General features: G+C 40.4%; 1 protein-coding gene across 1 annotated transcript in view; it reads right to left on the bottom strand.

The window, feature by feature from the left end:
- MAGI2 (membrane associated guanylate kinase, WW and PDZ domain containing 2) overlaps positions 1-18337 on the bottom strand; it is a 1406679-nt gene that overhangs the window by 297247 nt on the left and 1091095 nt on the right. Inside the window, 2 exon segments of the mRNA XM_043462935.1 lie at positions 1479-1664; positions 3821-3942. Coding sequence (XP_043318870.1) covers positions 1479-1664; positions 3821-3942 — 308 coding nt within the window.

The raw sequence follows: 18337 nt of genomic DNA, 5'->3' as shown, positions 1-18337 counted from the left end.
TCTCTAACTTACTCTTAGAAAAGTATGTACACATGATTTTCACAATAATAGCATTTGATAAATGTGATGAGTTTTGAAACTTTACTCAAATTTAAGAAAATGTAACATCTATCAAATACCTTCCTCACTAGTGAGTGGCAGTGACAAATATACTCAGGAGGTGAACCTGAAAAGATGTTATTTCCATAGGAACCATTTAATAAATAGTCATCTTTGAAATTAAAAATATCAGATGAAGACCTCAATTTTATGTTGTCTCTTTGTATACAAACCACTTTAAAATCCACAGAATTGCAATCAATAAATATATAGAGAATACAAATGGTATAACTTTTCCTCAGAAGTAATTCTTTAATTTATCTAAGACCCATGGACTTCAGTAAGTAAATACCATAAATTATATCAATGGTGAGTAAAGTGTGAAATGGTAAAACATAGTTACTGCATTTTGTAATTTTCTAAGACATTTGAAAAGACCCTGATGCTGGGAAAGATTGAGGGCAGGAGGAGAAGGGGGTGACAGAGGATGAGATGGTTCGATTGCATCACTGATTCAATGGACATGAGTTTGGGTGAACTCTGGGAGCTGGTGATGGACAGGGAGGTCTGGCGTGCTGCAGTTCATGGGGTATCAAACAGCAGGACATGACTGAGTGACTGGACTGAACTGAAGACATTTCAAAAACAATATTCCAAAATTCTTGAATCAATATTTTAAATATACAAGATCAAATTTGATTTCTTCTCCATTTTCCAGATAAGGAAAGTAGTATTCATAAATTATGGGACTAATTCCAGGTCATGGACCAAGTAGGAGAATTTAAAAATCAGACTGCAAAATCAAACTTAGTTCATTATGATTTTTTCTACCTCTGTGCACCTTTCATATTTCCTTGCCCTTAACAATTAGACTCTGCATTTCCATGTTAAATGAATTTTAATCATAACTTGATAGACATCCAAGGACATGCATATGAAAATTAACGCATAAGGACTAGAGAAAAAACTTATGTATTAAAATACTGTATGGGAATATATAAAGATGAATACCATTAATAGTTTTTTTCTATGAGATAAGCAAGCGTATTTAAATAACTAATCTGGGCAATTTAGTCTGAGAATACTATAGATTAACACAGATTTTTAAAACATCAATAGCTTTTCATAAGCTAGAAAAGTATGAAATGTTAATCAAATTCCTAAGAAGGGACTCCAGAAATAAATTAGAAAAGTGTCAATCTCCAGGGTTCACTGAATCCAGCAAATAGAGGGGCAGTCAGAAAAAGGAGACAAAAATGATATTTAGAGTTCCAAACTACTTCAACTTGATGTTATTAAATTCAGGGGAGACGTGATTTGTGGTTTCCCTTCAGTGAAGTGACCTTTGACTTTCAAATTACAAACACACAAAAAAGTTTCTCACATTTGTCTTAGAAAAGACATTGCAAAACAATTTTCTAAAGTGTTAAAGGACTTACCTGTTTCCATTTTCCCATCTTGTGCTGCAGGCCCGTCGGGAATCACACTTTTCACCTGCAGAAACTCATCAGGCTCGTCTCCACCAATGATGGTAAATCCAAACCCCATGTTGCTCTTTTTGAGTGTGGTGCTGAGAAACGTTCCCTTCAACTGGGAGGCATCCCGGGTAAAGAGCGGCTTTTCCACTGGCCGGTGAAGGTTAAAACAGGAAGAGCAGGGCGGTTAAGGCACGTTCTCACACGGGGAAAATCAGCCACTGAACAGCAACCCCAAGAGCAACTGTGGGCTAATTACGGTAAACGCAAGCAGGTGTGACTGTGAGCGCACACCTCTGAGCACTTGCCACAAACACAGAGCCGGCCCGGGAGTGCGGGAAAACGTGACAGAGCTTCTGGGGTTAGACAGTTTGTCAAGGCAGTGCGTCTACTCACTAAACTCACTTTCTTATGCTTAAAAAGGGCTGAGCAGACAAAGATAAAGCCTCACATCATCCAGACACATGTGGATCCATTCCTCTTGTTCTGAAAGGGTCCAGGTAGGAGGTTTGTGTCAGAAGCTGGGCCTGCCCAAAAGGGAGAGGACTAGAAAGCCAGAATGGACTATTTTGTCTAACAAAAACTAGGAGCACTAGAATGTTAGCACCTCCTCAAATGCCTAAATTAATTAGAAAGAATGCCTAGATGTGGGACTGAGTTAGCATTTGCTTATAAGATACTATGAAGATAACCAGATAAATCTGTTTCTTACTGACCTGATAGTAATTAGTATACTCTAAAATGTGAGCAAGTGGCAAGTCAGTATCTCTAAATATAATCATGAATGTAAAAGTAACACAGTAGCAATATATTGACACATTCAAATTATATACCCAAATAATCTGAATAGATCTTGAACCCACTCATATAGGTTTAACTAGTAATTTGGTTTCCAGCTATGATCTGTAATAAGTATGAGTGAGTGAAAGTCACTCAGTCATGTTTGACTCTTTGTGACCCCATGGACTATACAGTCCATGGAATTCTCCAGGCCAGAATACTGGAGTGGGTAGTCTTTCCCTTCTCTGGGAGATCTTCCCAACCTATATATTTCAAATGCTTTAAAAATAATAGTCATGCTATTAATGGTCATGCTTTAAATGCTATACAGTCAAGTATATTTATATATATTTATTTTTAGTTGTTCCATTTTGAGTAACATGATTTAATATTTATGAGAACCAGACTGTACCTGGTGACTAAGTTTAAGTATTCTGTTATTGCTCCATTTTGGGTGATATGTAATGGATAAACTATAAAGTAATGAGGGCCATATATTGGGATTTTACATTGTTTTGTTGTGGCTTAATCCTTAAGCCATATCTGACTCTTTTGTAACCCCATTGATGGTAGCCCGCCAGGCTCCTTTGTTCAGGGGATTTCCCAGGCAAGAATACTGCACTGGGTTGCCATTTCCTTCTCCGGGTCATCTTCACCACCCAGGGATCGGACCCTCATCTCCTGCATTGGCAGGGGGGTTGTTTACCGCTGAGCCATCAGAGAAGCCCTTACATTGTTTGCATATCACCCGTATCTTTATGAAAAAGAGGGCTTCTTTAAAATATAAATGCCACCTATGTTTCCTTTATGAAAATAAAGTTTACACTTTGGAGAGAAGTTCCGTGTGAGACTTTTACATTCATCTTGATGGTCCTGCAGTGAAAGCGTGTGAATTCATCCGCAGGCATAACTAGGCCTCCCAACTACCAGTGCCTCCCTTGTGCTTTCACGTGAAAGAGCTCACTAAGACGTGAGAAGCGTGTGCAGCATCTCATCCCCGCACGTGGATCCAGGGTGAGTTCAGGTGCAGCAAGCGGCCCAGGACATACCGATGCGCCAGGGCCTCCCGGGGACGGGGCTCCCGTAGTAAGGCAGGTCACTCACGCTGCGGGACCGCTCCCGGGCGGCGAGGGGGCGGGCGGGTTTGGGCCTAGGTACTGTCGATGAGGAGCTGTCTACTGTCACAAAGGAGAACAAGCCTCATTCTCGTGCTTGGTCATGTGAGGGCAGACTTATGAGTCTCTATGAATCTCTGCAGTTTCCGGTATCACTGTCACACCCATTCATCTGCACCTGGCAACCTGCTATAAATTCCTCTGCAGGGCTGCCCCAGTGTTAACTTCCCTCCTGATTGCTAAGTACATGCTTTTAGAGCCAGAGCAAACACCCAGCTAAAGCTAACTAAGCGGTTTGGGGAGAGCAAATCAATTATATGAAAGGGCTGGAGCTAAAGGCATATTTGGAAGAGCAGGCGATTTGAGAGACAGTCTTTCCCTTTGAAACACTCAGCGTTGACAGGTACTAACCTCGGAAACCTGGGGCCTGCAGGGGCTTTGCTCCAAGTTCTGTGTGGGGCATGTTATGCTGCTGTAGCTTCCTTTTTGCTTCCAGGACAGGGTTTTCAAACTGTGTTCTTCTATTTATGTGGCTGAAAAATAAAATTTCAAATTAGAGTAATAATGGGGCAAAGTCATTTAAGAGAACAGATGGATGGCTCTACAGAATGCAGCTGAGTACAAGATACCTTACATGGTTATAGTTGAAGCCCCACCAGGCAGAGAGTCAGGCCTCTGCTGGGGCGGCTTGTGTACAATGCATGTTTCTGTGACAAGAGAGTTCTCAGTAGCTCTTTCATAAAGTATTGTATTTAAATTATGCATGATTCAGCCAAAAGAGCTAGGATATGCACTTACTTTCTGGTCTACTGTGTTGATTTGAGATGAGTTTGGTGCACTTAAATATGTGGCCAACAAATGAAATTTATACCAAATGGTGCTGAAGAAAAAAGGGTTATCTAAACTTTGTAAAATTCAACAAGATAAGTAAAAGGGCAATTCACTGATTGTCTTACTCTTATAGCAACTAAAGTCTACACATTTTAGAAATTGGCGGACCTGTATGAAAGGTCTCCCCTCGAATATGGGGAGAAAGATCCCTAACGATATATATGTGTGGAATTTATGTTAACAACATTAACTTGTAGAATACCTTTAGGATGACTGATGTTGAGAGATCAATCAAAAGGAGAGTATTTACAGTCTTCCTAGTGAGACAATAAACTTCCAGATATCAGATACAGAGTATCTTTAAGCAAGTATGGATCAGCTAAACTAAGGGCTTAGACTTTAAGAATTCCTTATAGTATCCTTAGAGTATGATCCATATTTGTATAAAATTTAAAGTTCTTTATCCATAGAAAGGGTGGGAACCACAACTCTGCCTAGTAATACATATGTAACTATTTTTTCTGCATATGCCTCACCAGAGGATTGTCATGTACACTGATTTTGGTTCTTTGTACAAAAAAACTAGCATTATGGTATGAGAGTATGAAGAGGAGAGGGCTTAGAAGAGGAATGAACAATTAGTACTTAAGGGACTTCCCTGGTAGCTCAGATGGTAAAGAGCCTGCCTGCAATGTGAGAGACCCAGGTTCGATCCCTGAGTCAGGAAGATCCCCTGGAGAAGGAAATGGCAACCCACTCCAGTATTCTTGTCTGGAATATCCCATGGACAGAGGAGCCTGGCAGGCTACAGTCCACGAGGTCGTGAAGAGTCAGACATGACTGAGCGACTTTCACTTTCTGTGCCAGGTACCTTATATAAATTTTCTCAGTCAAGTCTCATGACAATAGTCTAGAATTCTAATTATCCCCATTCTAAAGGTGATGAGACTGACCCACAGAGACTGAATGACTTGCTCTAAATCACATTCCTAGAAGTGAACAGGCTGGTACTTGCAACATGTCTCCAAAAAGGCATCTTTTCCCTACATACCTTCTCTTTCTCAATGTATGATTTCACACTGAGAAGTGCACACATCATGTGCACACACACTCCTCTCATCTTAGGTCTATAAATATTCATAAAACAAAAGGAGGTAAGAGAAACCAAATCTTAACCACCAATTTTCTGTTAATATGAGTAAGATAATTCCTGTTGTTAAGAACTAAAGAGCCTCTTGATGAAAGTGAAAGAGGAGAGTGAAAATTTTGGCTTAAAGCTCAACATTCAGTAAACTAAGATCATGGCATCTGGTCCCATCACTTCATGGGAAATAAATGGAGAAACAGTGGAAACAGTGGCAGATTTTATTTTTTTGGGCTCCAAAATCACTGCAGATGGTGACTGCAGCCATGAAATTAAAAGATGCTTATTCCTTGGAAGGAAAGTTATGACCAACCTAGACAGCATATTAAAAAGAAGAGACATTACTTTGCTAACAAAGGTCCATCTAGTCAAGGCTATGGTTTTTCCAGTGGTCATGTATGGATGTGAGAGTTGGACTATAAAGAAAGCTGAGTGCTGAAGAATTGATGCCTTTGAACTGTGGTTTGGAGAAGACTCTTCAGAGTCCCTTGAACTGCAGGGAGAATCAACCAGTCCATCCTGGAGGAAGTCAGTCCTGAACATTCATTGGAAGGACTGATGTTGAAGCTGAAACTCCAATACTTTGGCCACCTGATGCCAAGAGCTAACTCATTGGAAAAGACCCTGATGCTGGGAAAGATTGAAGGCAGGAGGAGAAGGGGATGACAGAGGATGAGATGGTTGGATGGCATCACCGACTCGATGGACATGAGTTTGAGTAAACTCCGGGAGTTGGTGATGGACAGGGAGGCCTGGTGTGCTGCAGTCCATGAGGTTGCAAAGAGTTGGACACGACTGAGCGACTGAACTGAATTGAATTCCTGTTGAGGCAGAAAAGCGATTGCCAGAAACCTGCCAAGATGACTGCAGTATCTAAGTACTTGCTCACAAGAGCTGGGGCAGGGGAGCTGCTGCCACACAGGCTCTGGGGTCAGGGTGTCCTGGATTCAAAATCCAGCTCTGCTGCTTGATTAGCTGTTTGACCCTGCACAAATTATTAAGCCTGAAACGTTAGCATCTTCCATCTCTCACATGGGCAGAATACTGCCTCCCCACCCCCCCCCCCCCCACCAGGATTGTAAGCAAAAGGTGCAAGGTGATGCAGCCAAAGGGGAAGGTACAGAGATGAGTAAGGGCAGAGTTGGAAATAATATTTCTGATGTAATAGGAAGATTTCAATTTGAATCAGCAGACTTCCCTCATAGATCAGTTAGTAAAGAATCTGCCTGCAATGTAGGAGACCCTAGTTCTATTCCTGGGTTGAGAAGACCTGCTGGAGAAGGGAACAGCTACACACTCCAGTATTCTTGGACTTCCCTTGAGGCTCACTTGGTAAAGAATCCGCCTACAATGCAGGGGACCTGAGTTTGATCCCTGGGTTGGGAAGATCCCCTGGAAAAGGGAAAGGCTACCCACTCCAGTATTCTGGCCTGGAGACTTGCATGGACTGTATAGTCCATGGGGTCACAAAGAGTCAGACACAACTGAGTGACTTTTACTTTCACTGGAATCAGCAATACCCTATCAAGCCTCTCCTCTCTTCCTGTGAGACTTAGATTATCAGTGGTGAAGCAGTTTAAACAAGAGAGCCTGGGTTTGAGGTAGCATCTGAGGCAAATTACTAAGTTCTCAGACCATCCATATCCTCATCTGCAAAATGGGGACATTAATATCTACTTCTTGGGGTTGTGGTGAAGATATGAGAAGTAATATTTGCAAAGTACAGATATACAGGGAGAACCCCACAATTATAAAGTACAGTTGTTTATTCTTAAAGGTATCAGTTCAGTTCAGTTCAGTTGCTCAGTCGTGTCTGACTCTTTGCGACCCCATGAATCGCAGCATGCCAGGCCTCCCTGTCCATCACCAGCTCCCGGAGTTTACTCAAACCCATGTCCATCGAGTCGGTGATGCCATCCAGCCATCTCATCCTCTGTTGTCCCCTTCTCCTCCTGCCTCCAATCCCTCCCAGCATCAGGGTCTTTTCCAGTGAGTCAACTCTTTGTATCAGGTGGCCAAAGGATTGGAGTTTCAGCTTCAACATCAGTCCCTCCAATGAACACCCAGGACTGACCTCCTTTAGGATGGACAGGTTGGATCTCCTTGCAGTCCAAGGGACTCTCAAGAGTCTTCTCCAACACCACAGTTCAAAAGCATCAATTCTTCGGTGCTCAGCTTTCTTCACAGTCCAACTCTCACATCCATACATGACCACTGGAAAAACCATAGCCTTGACTAGATGGACCTTTGTTGGCAAAGTAATGTCTCTGCTTTATGATATGCTCTCTAGGTTGGTCATAACTTTCCTTCCAACTTTCCTCTTCAAGGTATAGTTATTCCCTGTTACTCTTACTATATTTGTAAGTGCAATTGCTGTTGTTATCATTATTTCTACAATGCTTTTCCCATCTGTCCCATAACTCTTTCTCCACCCTCACCCTGTTTTATGCTCCTCCCTTTGGTTAGCACATAAAACCTTCAACAAACTTCTGTCATCAGTTTATTTATTTTCTTACACATTGACTCATTTTTGAGAGGATTTGTTCTTTTTAAAGAACAACAAGGAGAAGTAAACAGAATCAATGGAGAAGTTAGTTGAGTCTAGGTGGAAGATCAACAGACAAAGTTAATAATATAGGATCGTATTGTTTACTAGAGTTATGCTGAAAATTAGTATTGAGCTTTCAAGATGCTAATACAGCAGGAAAAAGAAACAGGTTATGTTCTTTGGAATATTTAAGATAAACTCAAGATGGTGGTTCTAAAGGACATAGTATTCCTGTTATTCAGGCTCATGAGGCCATTCTTTCTGGACCTTGGATAAAGATATTTTTGTGATGTAGTGTACAACATCTTACATGATAATGTCACAATAATTAACCTAACAACCCGATCATACTGTGTTTTCATGATTGATTTTAATATTTCTTTCCTTCTCGATATTGTACATACCTGTGTATAGGGTCCACAGGTTATTCAACTTTGTATACTAAGCACTGGACACAGTGAGAGATAACGTATATATATATTTTGTTGTTAAGTGTTGAGTATGTGTTTTAAAACTTTTGTCTGCAAATATATGTTATTAATTTTGAGAAACTAGAAACAGTTCTGAGGTGTCCCAAAGTTACCATTTTTCTTCCTTTTCCCAACTATTCTGTTCCTGTTTCTCTAGGTCATTATTCATCATGTACATAACTTTATCCTTAGACAATACATTACAAGAGCTTTCCGGGGTAGTTTTACTACACAATTGGATTCCTCCAACCTGCCACATGCTTGTAATTACTTCCTTAGAAAAGTCAATGTGCAGCCACTTGCTTTATGGAAAGTATGTTGAAAAGATTCCATTCACCATTAAACTGAAGTTCTACATTTCACAGAGAATGAAAAATACCAATGAACTCATCTAGAATGACTTGTACCTGACAAATAGTGGAAGCTGAGGATGGCTTTAGTGTCCTGAGCTAATTGCTACAGAACATTTACATTGTCACAAATAGAGTCATTCATTTAAAATTTAAAATGCTCCCAAGCTTTAAAAGACCTATCACAAAGAAATATGATCATCGCTGAGTAAGGAAGCCTTGTCTTCCTTCTGCTTCCAGTATGAATAGCTTCTAGCCCTTTTAGCAAGGATTTGGGGGCCTTACAATGTGTAAAAGGATGTGAATGACATATGCCATCCTCCTCTTCATTTTTTTAAAGACTGTGTGAGGGAATTATTAGCCAGCTCATCCAGCTCTGTACAGGACAGGAACTATCCTGTCAAAAATTCTTATTTTTGATAGGAAACTATCAAAAATTCTTATTCTTATATCTAGTCTATTATTTCATTTTAGTAATAGAATTTTTAGGTGTTAAGAGCTAAGGGGATAAGAGACGTATTCTGAGGAGGGTAGATCCCAACAGCCCATTTCAGAAATGAAAGACTACTGATATGAGATCCTTCCACACGGGAATGGCAAAAGGATATTCAAGGATGCCCTTCCATCACCTGTTCTCTTTGCCAGTATAGTCACTCATTTGCAGCTTACCTCTCCCACCCTCTTTCATTACGACATGGAAACATAAGTTTGCATGTGGCAGTACTTTGTAGTTCTGGATGAACCTGAATAACTTAAAAAAAAAAAAAAAAACCAGAGAGAATTCAGGCACACCCTAACTCAATGGAGTCACAATCTCCAAATGGTGTATACGGCTTGACATTAAAAAAAAAAAGGCTTTCCAGATCACTCTCTTATGCAGCTAGGGTTGCAATCCCCAGAGATGGAAGCTGCAAAGGTGTACAAAGGTGTCCTTTATTCAACTAGAAGTTTCTTTTCTGTACTCGGCCTTGGGGAGTATTAACAAATGTTCTTTCGCTCAAGAAGAGAGGACACACGCAAATGAAAGTTTCAGACATGCACAGAGGGAAGGAAATATTTATGGCGGATTGGATGACATGCTGCCAAAGGTAGTCCCAGGTCGGAGTCCTGTTTGACCGCCACGTCCTTCACTGTGGGGAGGAAATGGAGGAAACAAGGGGAATGCCTCATGTCCTGAGCCCATCAGTACACACAGGACAGGTCTGCTGGGCGATGAAGGCTGTGGTCTGACCCTCACTAACAGTGCTCCACCCATAGTCCAACCTGTTCACTCCCCATCTTGCTTCTCCTGGGTTTGTGGAGAGGGACATTTTTAGCACGTAGTCACTAATAACACTTTTTGCACCCACTGGCCACTCTCACATCGTCTTGACTTCGGTTGACAGTTTATAAATAGATCGTTGGGTCAACGTGAGAGAGGAAGAAAGTACCTTTCAAATGGAGATTGTACCATGAGTAAAATATTTTCAAGGTGATCAAGGTGGCTACACTAATGATCCCAAAGCATGAGGTAGCCTGTGCTCAAGAAATGTTTGTCACGTAAATATCTGGACGGAGGCAGGCAGGCATGAAAGGTCATAGATCTTGCTGTTTTCCAGTTTAACTCTCCCATAAAATATATGTTGTGACAGAACTTCAGGTGAAGCTTAGGGCCAGTTTATGAGCTATAACCAATCTGCATCTGGGTAATGACCCATGGAATCCTGCAAAACAGAATCTTTCGAGACTTTCTTGTGATAGTGAAAAAGTCATCCACTTTGCTTAGGAAAGATGTGGACCTGCTCTCTTGTGTTACAACAGAGATGTGCTCATATGGAAAGGCACTACGTAAGGGACAAAATGTGGGAGCACCAGGAGGCAGCCACTCAGCACTGGGTGTGGGAAGGTTAGCTTGATGTTTGGGGTTGCTGTTTAGTATGTCATCCCATCTATGCAAATCTGCTCCTTCCGGGGCTTCCCCAAATCTATTTTATTTGGAGCATATTTTTTTTTTTAAGAAAATAATTCCTGAGTGGAATCACAATACGCATTTCCTGGTTGCTTGGGATTCCACAATTTTTCTTTGACCCTAAATCTGACTCCCACCCTCCAGGATGGTTAGCAAAGTGCATGCCACCTCCTCACATCTGAAGCCTTAAACTGCAGCTACATGGGCAGCCACACACATACTCTGTCCCCCTCCCTGTCTGTATTTTTTATTCACTTTAAAACAAACTTTGAGAAGATCCCATAAAGTTTTCTCTACTATTCAGTCTAGATAAGTGGAATAAAAGCTTCCTTTTGCTTCAGAAACTAATAAGACAATAATAACACTGCAGGGGTCTTCTGGGGCCAACCCTTTTGACTGAAGGTGGGACACTATTAAGAACTTGGTCACTGCACTGATGTTACTGGTGTTTACATCCAAGCCTCCCCCCAATCCCATCCTAGAACGTGATCTTGGGCACATTATTTACCCTCCCTGTGCTTCAGAATTTTTCATCTATAACCATGGGATGAAAGGAACATCACCTCATAAAGTTGTTGGGCATATTAAATAAGTTGAGTATATCACTTAAGACCGGTACCTGGATGTAAGTACTCAATAAATGCTATCGTGCTTCATCAAACATTTGTTTCTCAAATGGTGTTTGCTGGGCACTGTGGTAGGGGGTGCAGGGATGGGCAAAGATCAATCAGACACATAGTCTAGCAGGGGAGATAAAATAGAAACAAAAAGAGCTATGAAATAGGCTTTCCATAATATGATGGGTGCCTTACAGTGTTTTGAAAATATAAATTTTAAAAGCACTAGTTCAAACACTAATGTTTTAAATATACTTTATTTTTAAAAATGAGCTTTGGATAAATGGAATAATTAAATCTATTTCACTTGGAGCATTAAAAAAAAAAAAAGAACAGACTAATAGAATCCTGCTTCTTGAAAGATTTCTTCCCAGTTCTAACACTTAAGTGATCATTTTCTTTCTATGAATGCTCATTCATTATTCCCTACTGTACCTGAGGGAAATGTAGATTTGCTTTATGAATGTGGCTTGGAAGATTGAGTCACTCACATGTTCTCTTGCTTTTTCTGGACATGAGGGTGTCTGATCTGGGGTCATAGCGTCCAGGTGGGAGGTGGACTCATGGCCGACTGAGAAGAGTATTCTTACATTGGTGCTGAAACTCTCACAGCTAAGGAGTCTGCCCCCTCATCCCTCTCCAGACAGAGCTTCCCAAATGTGGGTATATTTTCAGATAAATGAGCTCTCTTCTCTTCCCCAGTAGTAGTGCTATGTTAAGACACTGACAGGTAATGTATAATCTGTATTTTATGTGTACCCTATATAGAAGTGGGATTAATCACCTAGCCATTACTATTCACCAATTACATGGCAAACTTGATATTTTACTCTCAGCAGAAATGACATTGTGCCCTATCATTCATGTCATGAAGCCCTCAGGACCTACCAGTTATGTAAACTCATTTTCCAAAATTTCAGAGCCAGTAGGCATGCATTTAAAAAGGTTTTCTATCCATTTCTTCTCATTTTCATTAAAAAAAAAATCTGTCTTAAATTTTGTTTCTGGGTGCAGGAGGAGGTTATTGTTATCATAGGTATTGCTAACCTTTTGCTTCTAGATTGAGCAAAAGTAGTGAGTTATAAACTTAGAGGTATGATTGAGTTTATCTAGAAGAAAACTAAATGACAACACTATTTCAACATCTTTCTGTACTGAGACAAAACTAGATAAATTGCTCCTCCACTGGTATCTGCCACTCTGACTCACTGACTTCAGTTTTTGAAGTCTCACACACACATTCGTCAATGTATCAGTGTGCAACACACTGGGAACACAGAAATGAATGCAATACAACCGTTTCACCAAGGAGGTCTGTATTCCAATGGGGAAGACATACGAGGTTTGTCTGCCCAGATCTGTCGAGGACTAAAGGCTTTCCCAGGGTATGGGGCTTTCTTTGCTAATACCTGGACATTCCTCGGAGAAGGCAATGGCACCCCACTCCAGTACTCTTGCCTGGAAAATCCCATGGATGAAGGAGCCAGGTAGGCTGCTGTCCATGGAGTTGCTAACAGTTGGACACGACTGAGCGGCTTCACTTTCACTTTTCACTCTCATGCATTGAAGAAGGCAATGGCAACCCATGCCAGTGTTCTTGCCTGGAGAATCCCAGGGACGGGGGAGCCTGGTGGGCTGCCATCTATGGGGTCGCACAGAGTTGGACACGACTGAAGTGACTTAGCAGCAGCAGTAGGATGTTCCTAGGTAAATCGGGGTGAGCTGGTCATTCTATAAGCAGCCAGAAAATTTGTATGCACAAAGTGAGGACTCAGAAGAAAAGACAACTGAGTCTGATGGTTCAGGGAAATTTCACAGGGAAGTGACTCTTCAGCAGATTCTAGAAGGAGAGACGTATTTTGCCAGATGGAGAAAAAGGCATTTTAGGAAGAGAATAGTGGATTCAAAAGTGTTCAGGAACAAATTCTATCCACTTAGTGAGAGTACAGGTATGGTGCCTACACCTACTACATTTCCGTGTGGGTGGTGGTGTGGGAGCAGGGGTGTGGGGGAGAGGATGAGTTATGGGGCAAGAAGAATACTTCCCAGACTCATCAAGAAACAAAGGGAGAAGAACCAAATCAACAAAATTAGAAATGAAAATGGAGAGATCACAACAGACAACACTGAAATACAAAGGATCATAAGAGACTCCTACCAGCAGCTCTATGCCAATAAAATGGACAACTTGGAAGAAATGGACAAATTCTTAGAAAAGTATAACTTTCCAAAACTGAACCAGGAAGAAATAGAAAATCTTAACAGACCCATCACAAGCATGGAAATCGAACTGTAATCAGAAATCTTCCAGCAAACAAAAGCCTAGGACCAGATGGCTTCACAGCTGAATTCTACCAAAAATTCAGAGAAGAGCTAACACCTATCTTACTCAAACTCTTCCAGAAAATTGCAGAAGAAGGCAAACTTCCAAACTCATTTTATGAGGCCACCATCACCCTAATACCAAAACCAGACAAGGATGCCATAAAAAAAGAAAACTACAGGCTAATATCACTGATGAACATAGATGCAAAAGTCCTTAACAAAATTCTAGCAAACAGAATCCAACAACATATTAAAAAGATCATACATCATGACCAAGTGGGATTTATCCCAGGAATGCAAGGATTCTTTAATATCCACAAATCAATGTAATACACCACATTAACAAATTGAAAGATAAAAACCATATGATTATCTCAATAGATGCAGAAAAAGCCTTTGACAAAATTCAACATCCATTTATGATAAAAACTCTCCAGAAAGCAGGCAGGCATAGAAGGAACATACCTCAACATAATAAAAGCTATATATGACAAACCCACAGCAAACATTATCCTCAATGGTGAAAAATTGAAAGCATTTCCCTTAAAGTCAGGAACAAGACAAGGGTGCCCACTCTCACCACTACTATTCAACATAGTTTTGGAAGTGTTGGCCACAGCAATCAGAGCAGAAAAAGAAATAAAAGGAATCCAGATAGGAAAAGAAGTAGTAAAACGCTCACTGTTTGCAGACGACATGATCCTCTACATAGAAAACCCTAAAGACTCTACTAGAAAATTATTAGAGCTAATCAATGAATACAGTAATGTTGCAGGATATAAAATTAACATACAGAAATCCCTTGCATTCCTATACGCTAACAATGAGAAAACAGAAAGAGAAATTAAGGAAACAATACCATTCACCATTTCAACAAAAAGAATAAAATACTTAGGAGTATATCTACCTAAAGAAATGAAAGACCTATATATAGAAAACTATAAAACACTGATGAAAGAAATCAAAGAAGACACAAACAGATGGAGAAATATACCGTGTTCATGAATTGGAAGACTCAATTTGTGAAAATGGCTATACTACCCAAAGCAATCTATAGATTCAATGCAATCCCTGTCAAGCTACCAACAGTATTTTTCACAAAACTAGAACAAATAATTTCACAATTTGTATGGAAATACAAAAGAGCTCGAATAGCCAAAGCAATCTTGAGAAAGAAGAATGGAACTGGAGGAATCAACCTGGCTGACTTCAGACTATACTACAAAGCCACAGTCATTAAGACAGTATGGTACTGGCACAAAGACAGAAATATAGATCAATGGAACAGAATTGAAAGCCCAGAGATAAATCCACGAACCTATGGACACCTTATCTTCGACAAAGGAGGCAAGGATATACAATGGAAAAAAAGACAACCTCTTTAACAAGTGGTGCTGGGAAAACTGGTCAACCACTTGTAAAAGAATGAAACTAGAACACTTTCTAACACCATACACAAAAATAAACTCAAAATGGATTAAAGATCTAAATGTAAGACCAGAAACTATAAAACTCCTAGAGGAGAACATAGGCAAAACACTCTCCGACATAAATCACAGCAAGATCCTCTATGACCCACCTCCCAGAATATTGGAAATAAAAGCAAAAATACACAAATGGGACCTAATGAAACTTAAAAGCTTTTGCACTACAAAGGAAACTATAAGTAAGGTGAAAAGACAGCCCTCAGATTGGGAGAAAATAATAGCAAATGAAGAAACAGACAAAGGATTAATCTCAAAAATATACAAGCAACTCCTGAAGCTCAATTCCAGAAAAATAAATGACCCAATCAAAAAATGGGCCAAAGAACTAAACAGACATTTCTCCAAAGAAGACATACAGATGGCTAACAAACACATGAAAAGATGCTCAACATCACTCATTATTAGAGAAATGCAAATCAAAACCACAATGAGGTACCATTACACGCCACTCAGGATGGCTGCTATCCAAAAGTCTACAAGCAATAAATGCTGGAGAGGGTGTGGAGAAAAGGGAACCCTCTTACACTGTTGGTGGGAATGCAAACTAGTACAGCCGCTATGGAAAACAGTGTGGAGATTTCTTAAAAAACTGGAAATAGAACTGCCATATGACCCAGCAATACCACTCCTGGGCATACACACTGAGGAAACCAGATCTGAAAGAGACACGTGCACCCCAATGTTCATCGCAGCACTGTTTATAATCGCCAGGACATGGAAGCAACCTAGATGGCCATCAGCAGATGAATGGATAAGGAAGCTGTGGTACATATACACCATGGAATATTACTCAGCCATTAAAAAGAATTCATTTGAATCAGTCCTAATGAGATGGATGAAACCGGAACCCATTATACAGAGTGAAGTAAGCCAGAAAGATAAACACCAATACAGTATACTAATGCATATATATGGAATTTAAAAAGATGGTAATAATAACCCGATATGCAAAAGAGAAAAAGAGACACAGATGTACAGAACAGACATTGGGACTCTGGGAGAAGGCGGGGGTGGGATGTTCTGAGAGAACAGCATTGAAACAAGTATACTATCAAGTGTGAAACAGATCACCAGCCCAGGTTGGATGCATGAGAAAAGTGCTCAGGGCTGGTGCACTGGGAAGACCCAGAGGGATGGGATGGGGAGGGAGGTGGGAGGGGGGATTGGGATGGGGAACACATGTAAATCCATGACTGATTCATTTCAATGTATGGCAAAATCCACTACAATATTGTAAAGTAATTAGCCTCCAACTAATAAAAATAAATGGAAAAAAAAAAAGAAGAAGAATACTTCCAAGTCATGGGACGAGGTTCTATTTTGTTTCAAAGTCTCCGTACTTCCACTATGGCTTTAGTCTAAAGGATGATCACAACTTTTAAAACTCTCCATTCTGGAAGATGTGCCTGTTTCCTGAACATGGGCAGAGTAGAGAATGAGTTTCACCATATTAACCACATGGGAAGAATCATGATACTCCCTTAAATTCTCAACCATTTCAGTATCATTTACTGTACCTCCAATGTACTGGTCATTCTACTTACCTGGTGTTATGAGGACAAGCAAGATGCTCTGTGACTATGAAGAATCCATTACCCAGGGAACTAGCCATTACAATGTGCTGGGAAGGGTTAGACTAGTCTGACTTGTAATATACTGGATTGCTATCTATTAACAACTTATGCATGAACTATTGAAATGTGAAATCACGTTACAACCCAAGTCTGGTGGTTGGTGGTTTAGTCGCTAAGCCGTGTCCGACTCTTGCAATCCCATGGACTGTAGCCTGTCAGGCTCCTCTGTCCATGGGATTCTCCAGGCAAGAATACTAGAGCGGGTTGCCATTTCCTTCTCCAGGGGATCTTCCTGACCCACGAATTGAACCTGGGTCTCCTGCATTGCAGGCAGATGATTTACCAACCGAGCTATGAGGGAGGCCCCAACCGAAGTCTACTGAACTCCAAAAATATAATTAAGAACTATAAACCCGTGCATACATGTCACTCATACATAATGCTAGAAACACACAGCCATGGGTACAAGCATACTTTGGGTCTGACATCAAGGAGAGTCAGAGAAGCGAGGAATCACAAAGGCAACACCACTAATGCCTAGGATTATCCAGGAAAGAGGGGTCAGTGAAAGAGCGCCAGTGAGGGGAGTCAGACACGACTGGGAACAAGACTGTGTAGATTTTGAAAGTCAAAATGACAGGAAGATAATTCCCACTTTATAGAATAGCAAACCTCTCTAGGTTTCCAAGTCTAATATTCAGAGTGAGATAAAGATTAAAAAAATATTATTCTTGACTACTGAGTCTTTATTACTGGTTATATCAGAGAAAAATTAAATATACGGCTATTCCTTTTATAAGCTAGTCAGTAATGCAGGAAGAATTAGGAAACAAAACAAAATTAAAAGAACTTTTGATGCATCTTAGGGAGAAAAGGCTCCTTTGCCAGATACCTAGAATCTGCACAGACTCTTTCAATGCCTTGCATTAATAAGTGGCCATGTGGCCTGACTGGCAGGAGCCTGTCATTCTGAGAAGATAAGGACCCTGGGAAGATAAGAAAGGCATGGAAAAGAAGTAATGGGAAGAGATGATAAAGGTTCAGCCAGAACCAAGAGCAAATACAGGTGGCAGTAAGTTGCTTCACTGTTGGTTTTAATAGCTTGCTTTTTGGGAAAACTAGTGTTGGAGAGTTTTATATAATTAACACACTATGCCTAAAATTATGCCATTACAGGAAGATCAGAATTCTGGGATGACAGTTTCATGTATCTGTATCAGGGGATTTTTTTTATGTAACATGTTTTTTCCTTTCCACAATATACACACAAGGTTGGTGAATGTAGGCTCCCTCATTGGCTGAGCTTGTACTTTCCATTCTAAAGCTGCAAATAAAGATGGAATGCATGATGTTGGATATTTCAGAAGAACATTCCATCTTGCACACTTTACAGTTACTTAATAGCTGTTCAGATTTAAATTCTATTTAATGGATACCACAATTTGTAGAAAGAAATAGTTGTCTGACAAATGAATGCCAGCCTTGTAAATAAAAGAGGGCATAGTGGGAGAGTGGTTGGGAGCAGAGAGAGATGAGAACTAATATTCATTGAGTAAATACTATATGCCAAACCTTCAGGTAAACATGTTTCGTGCTTTTAATTGAGCTCCTCCTCAGAGAGGGTAAACAATTTT

The sequence above is a fragment of the Cervus canadensis genome, chromosome 3 (assembly GCF_019320065.1).
Source record: "Cervus canadensis isolate Bull #8, Minnesota chromosome 3, ASM1932006v1, whole genome shotgun sequence".
NCBI lineage: Eukaryota > Metazoa > Chordata > Mammalia > Artiodactyla > Cervidae > Cervus > Cervus canadensis.
The sequence above is the reverse complement of the archived record's forward strand: the minus strand, read 5'-3'. Positions and strand labels throughout refer to the sequence as shown.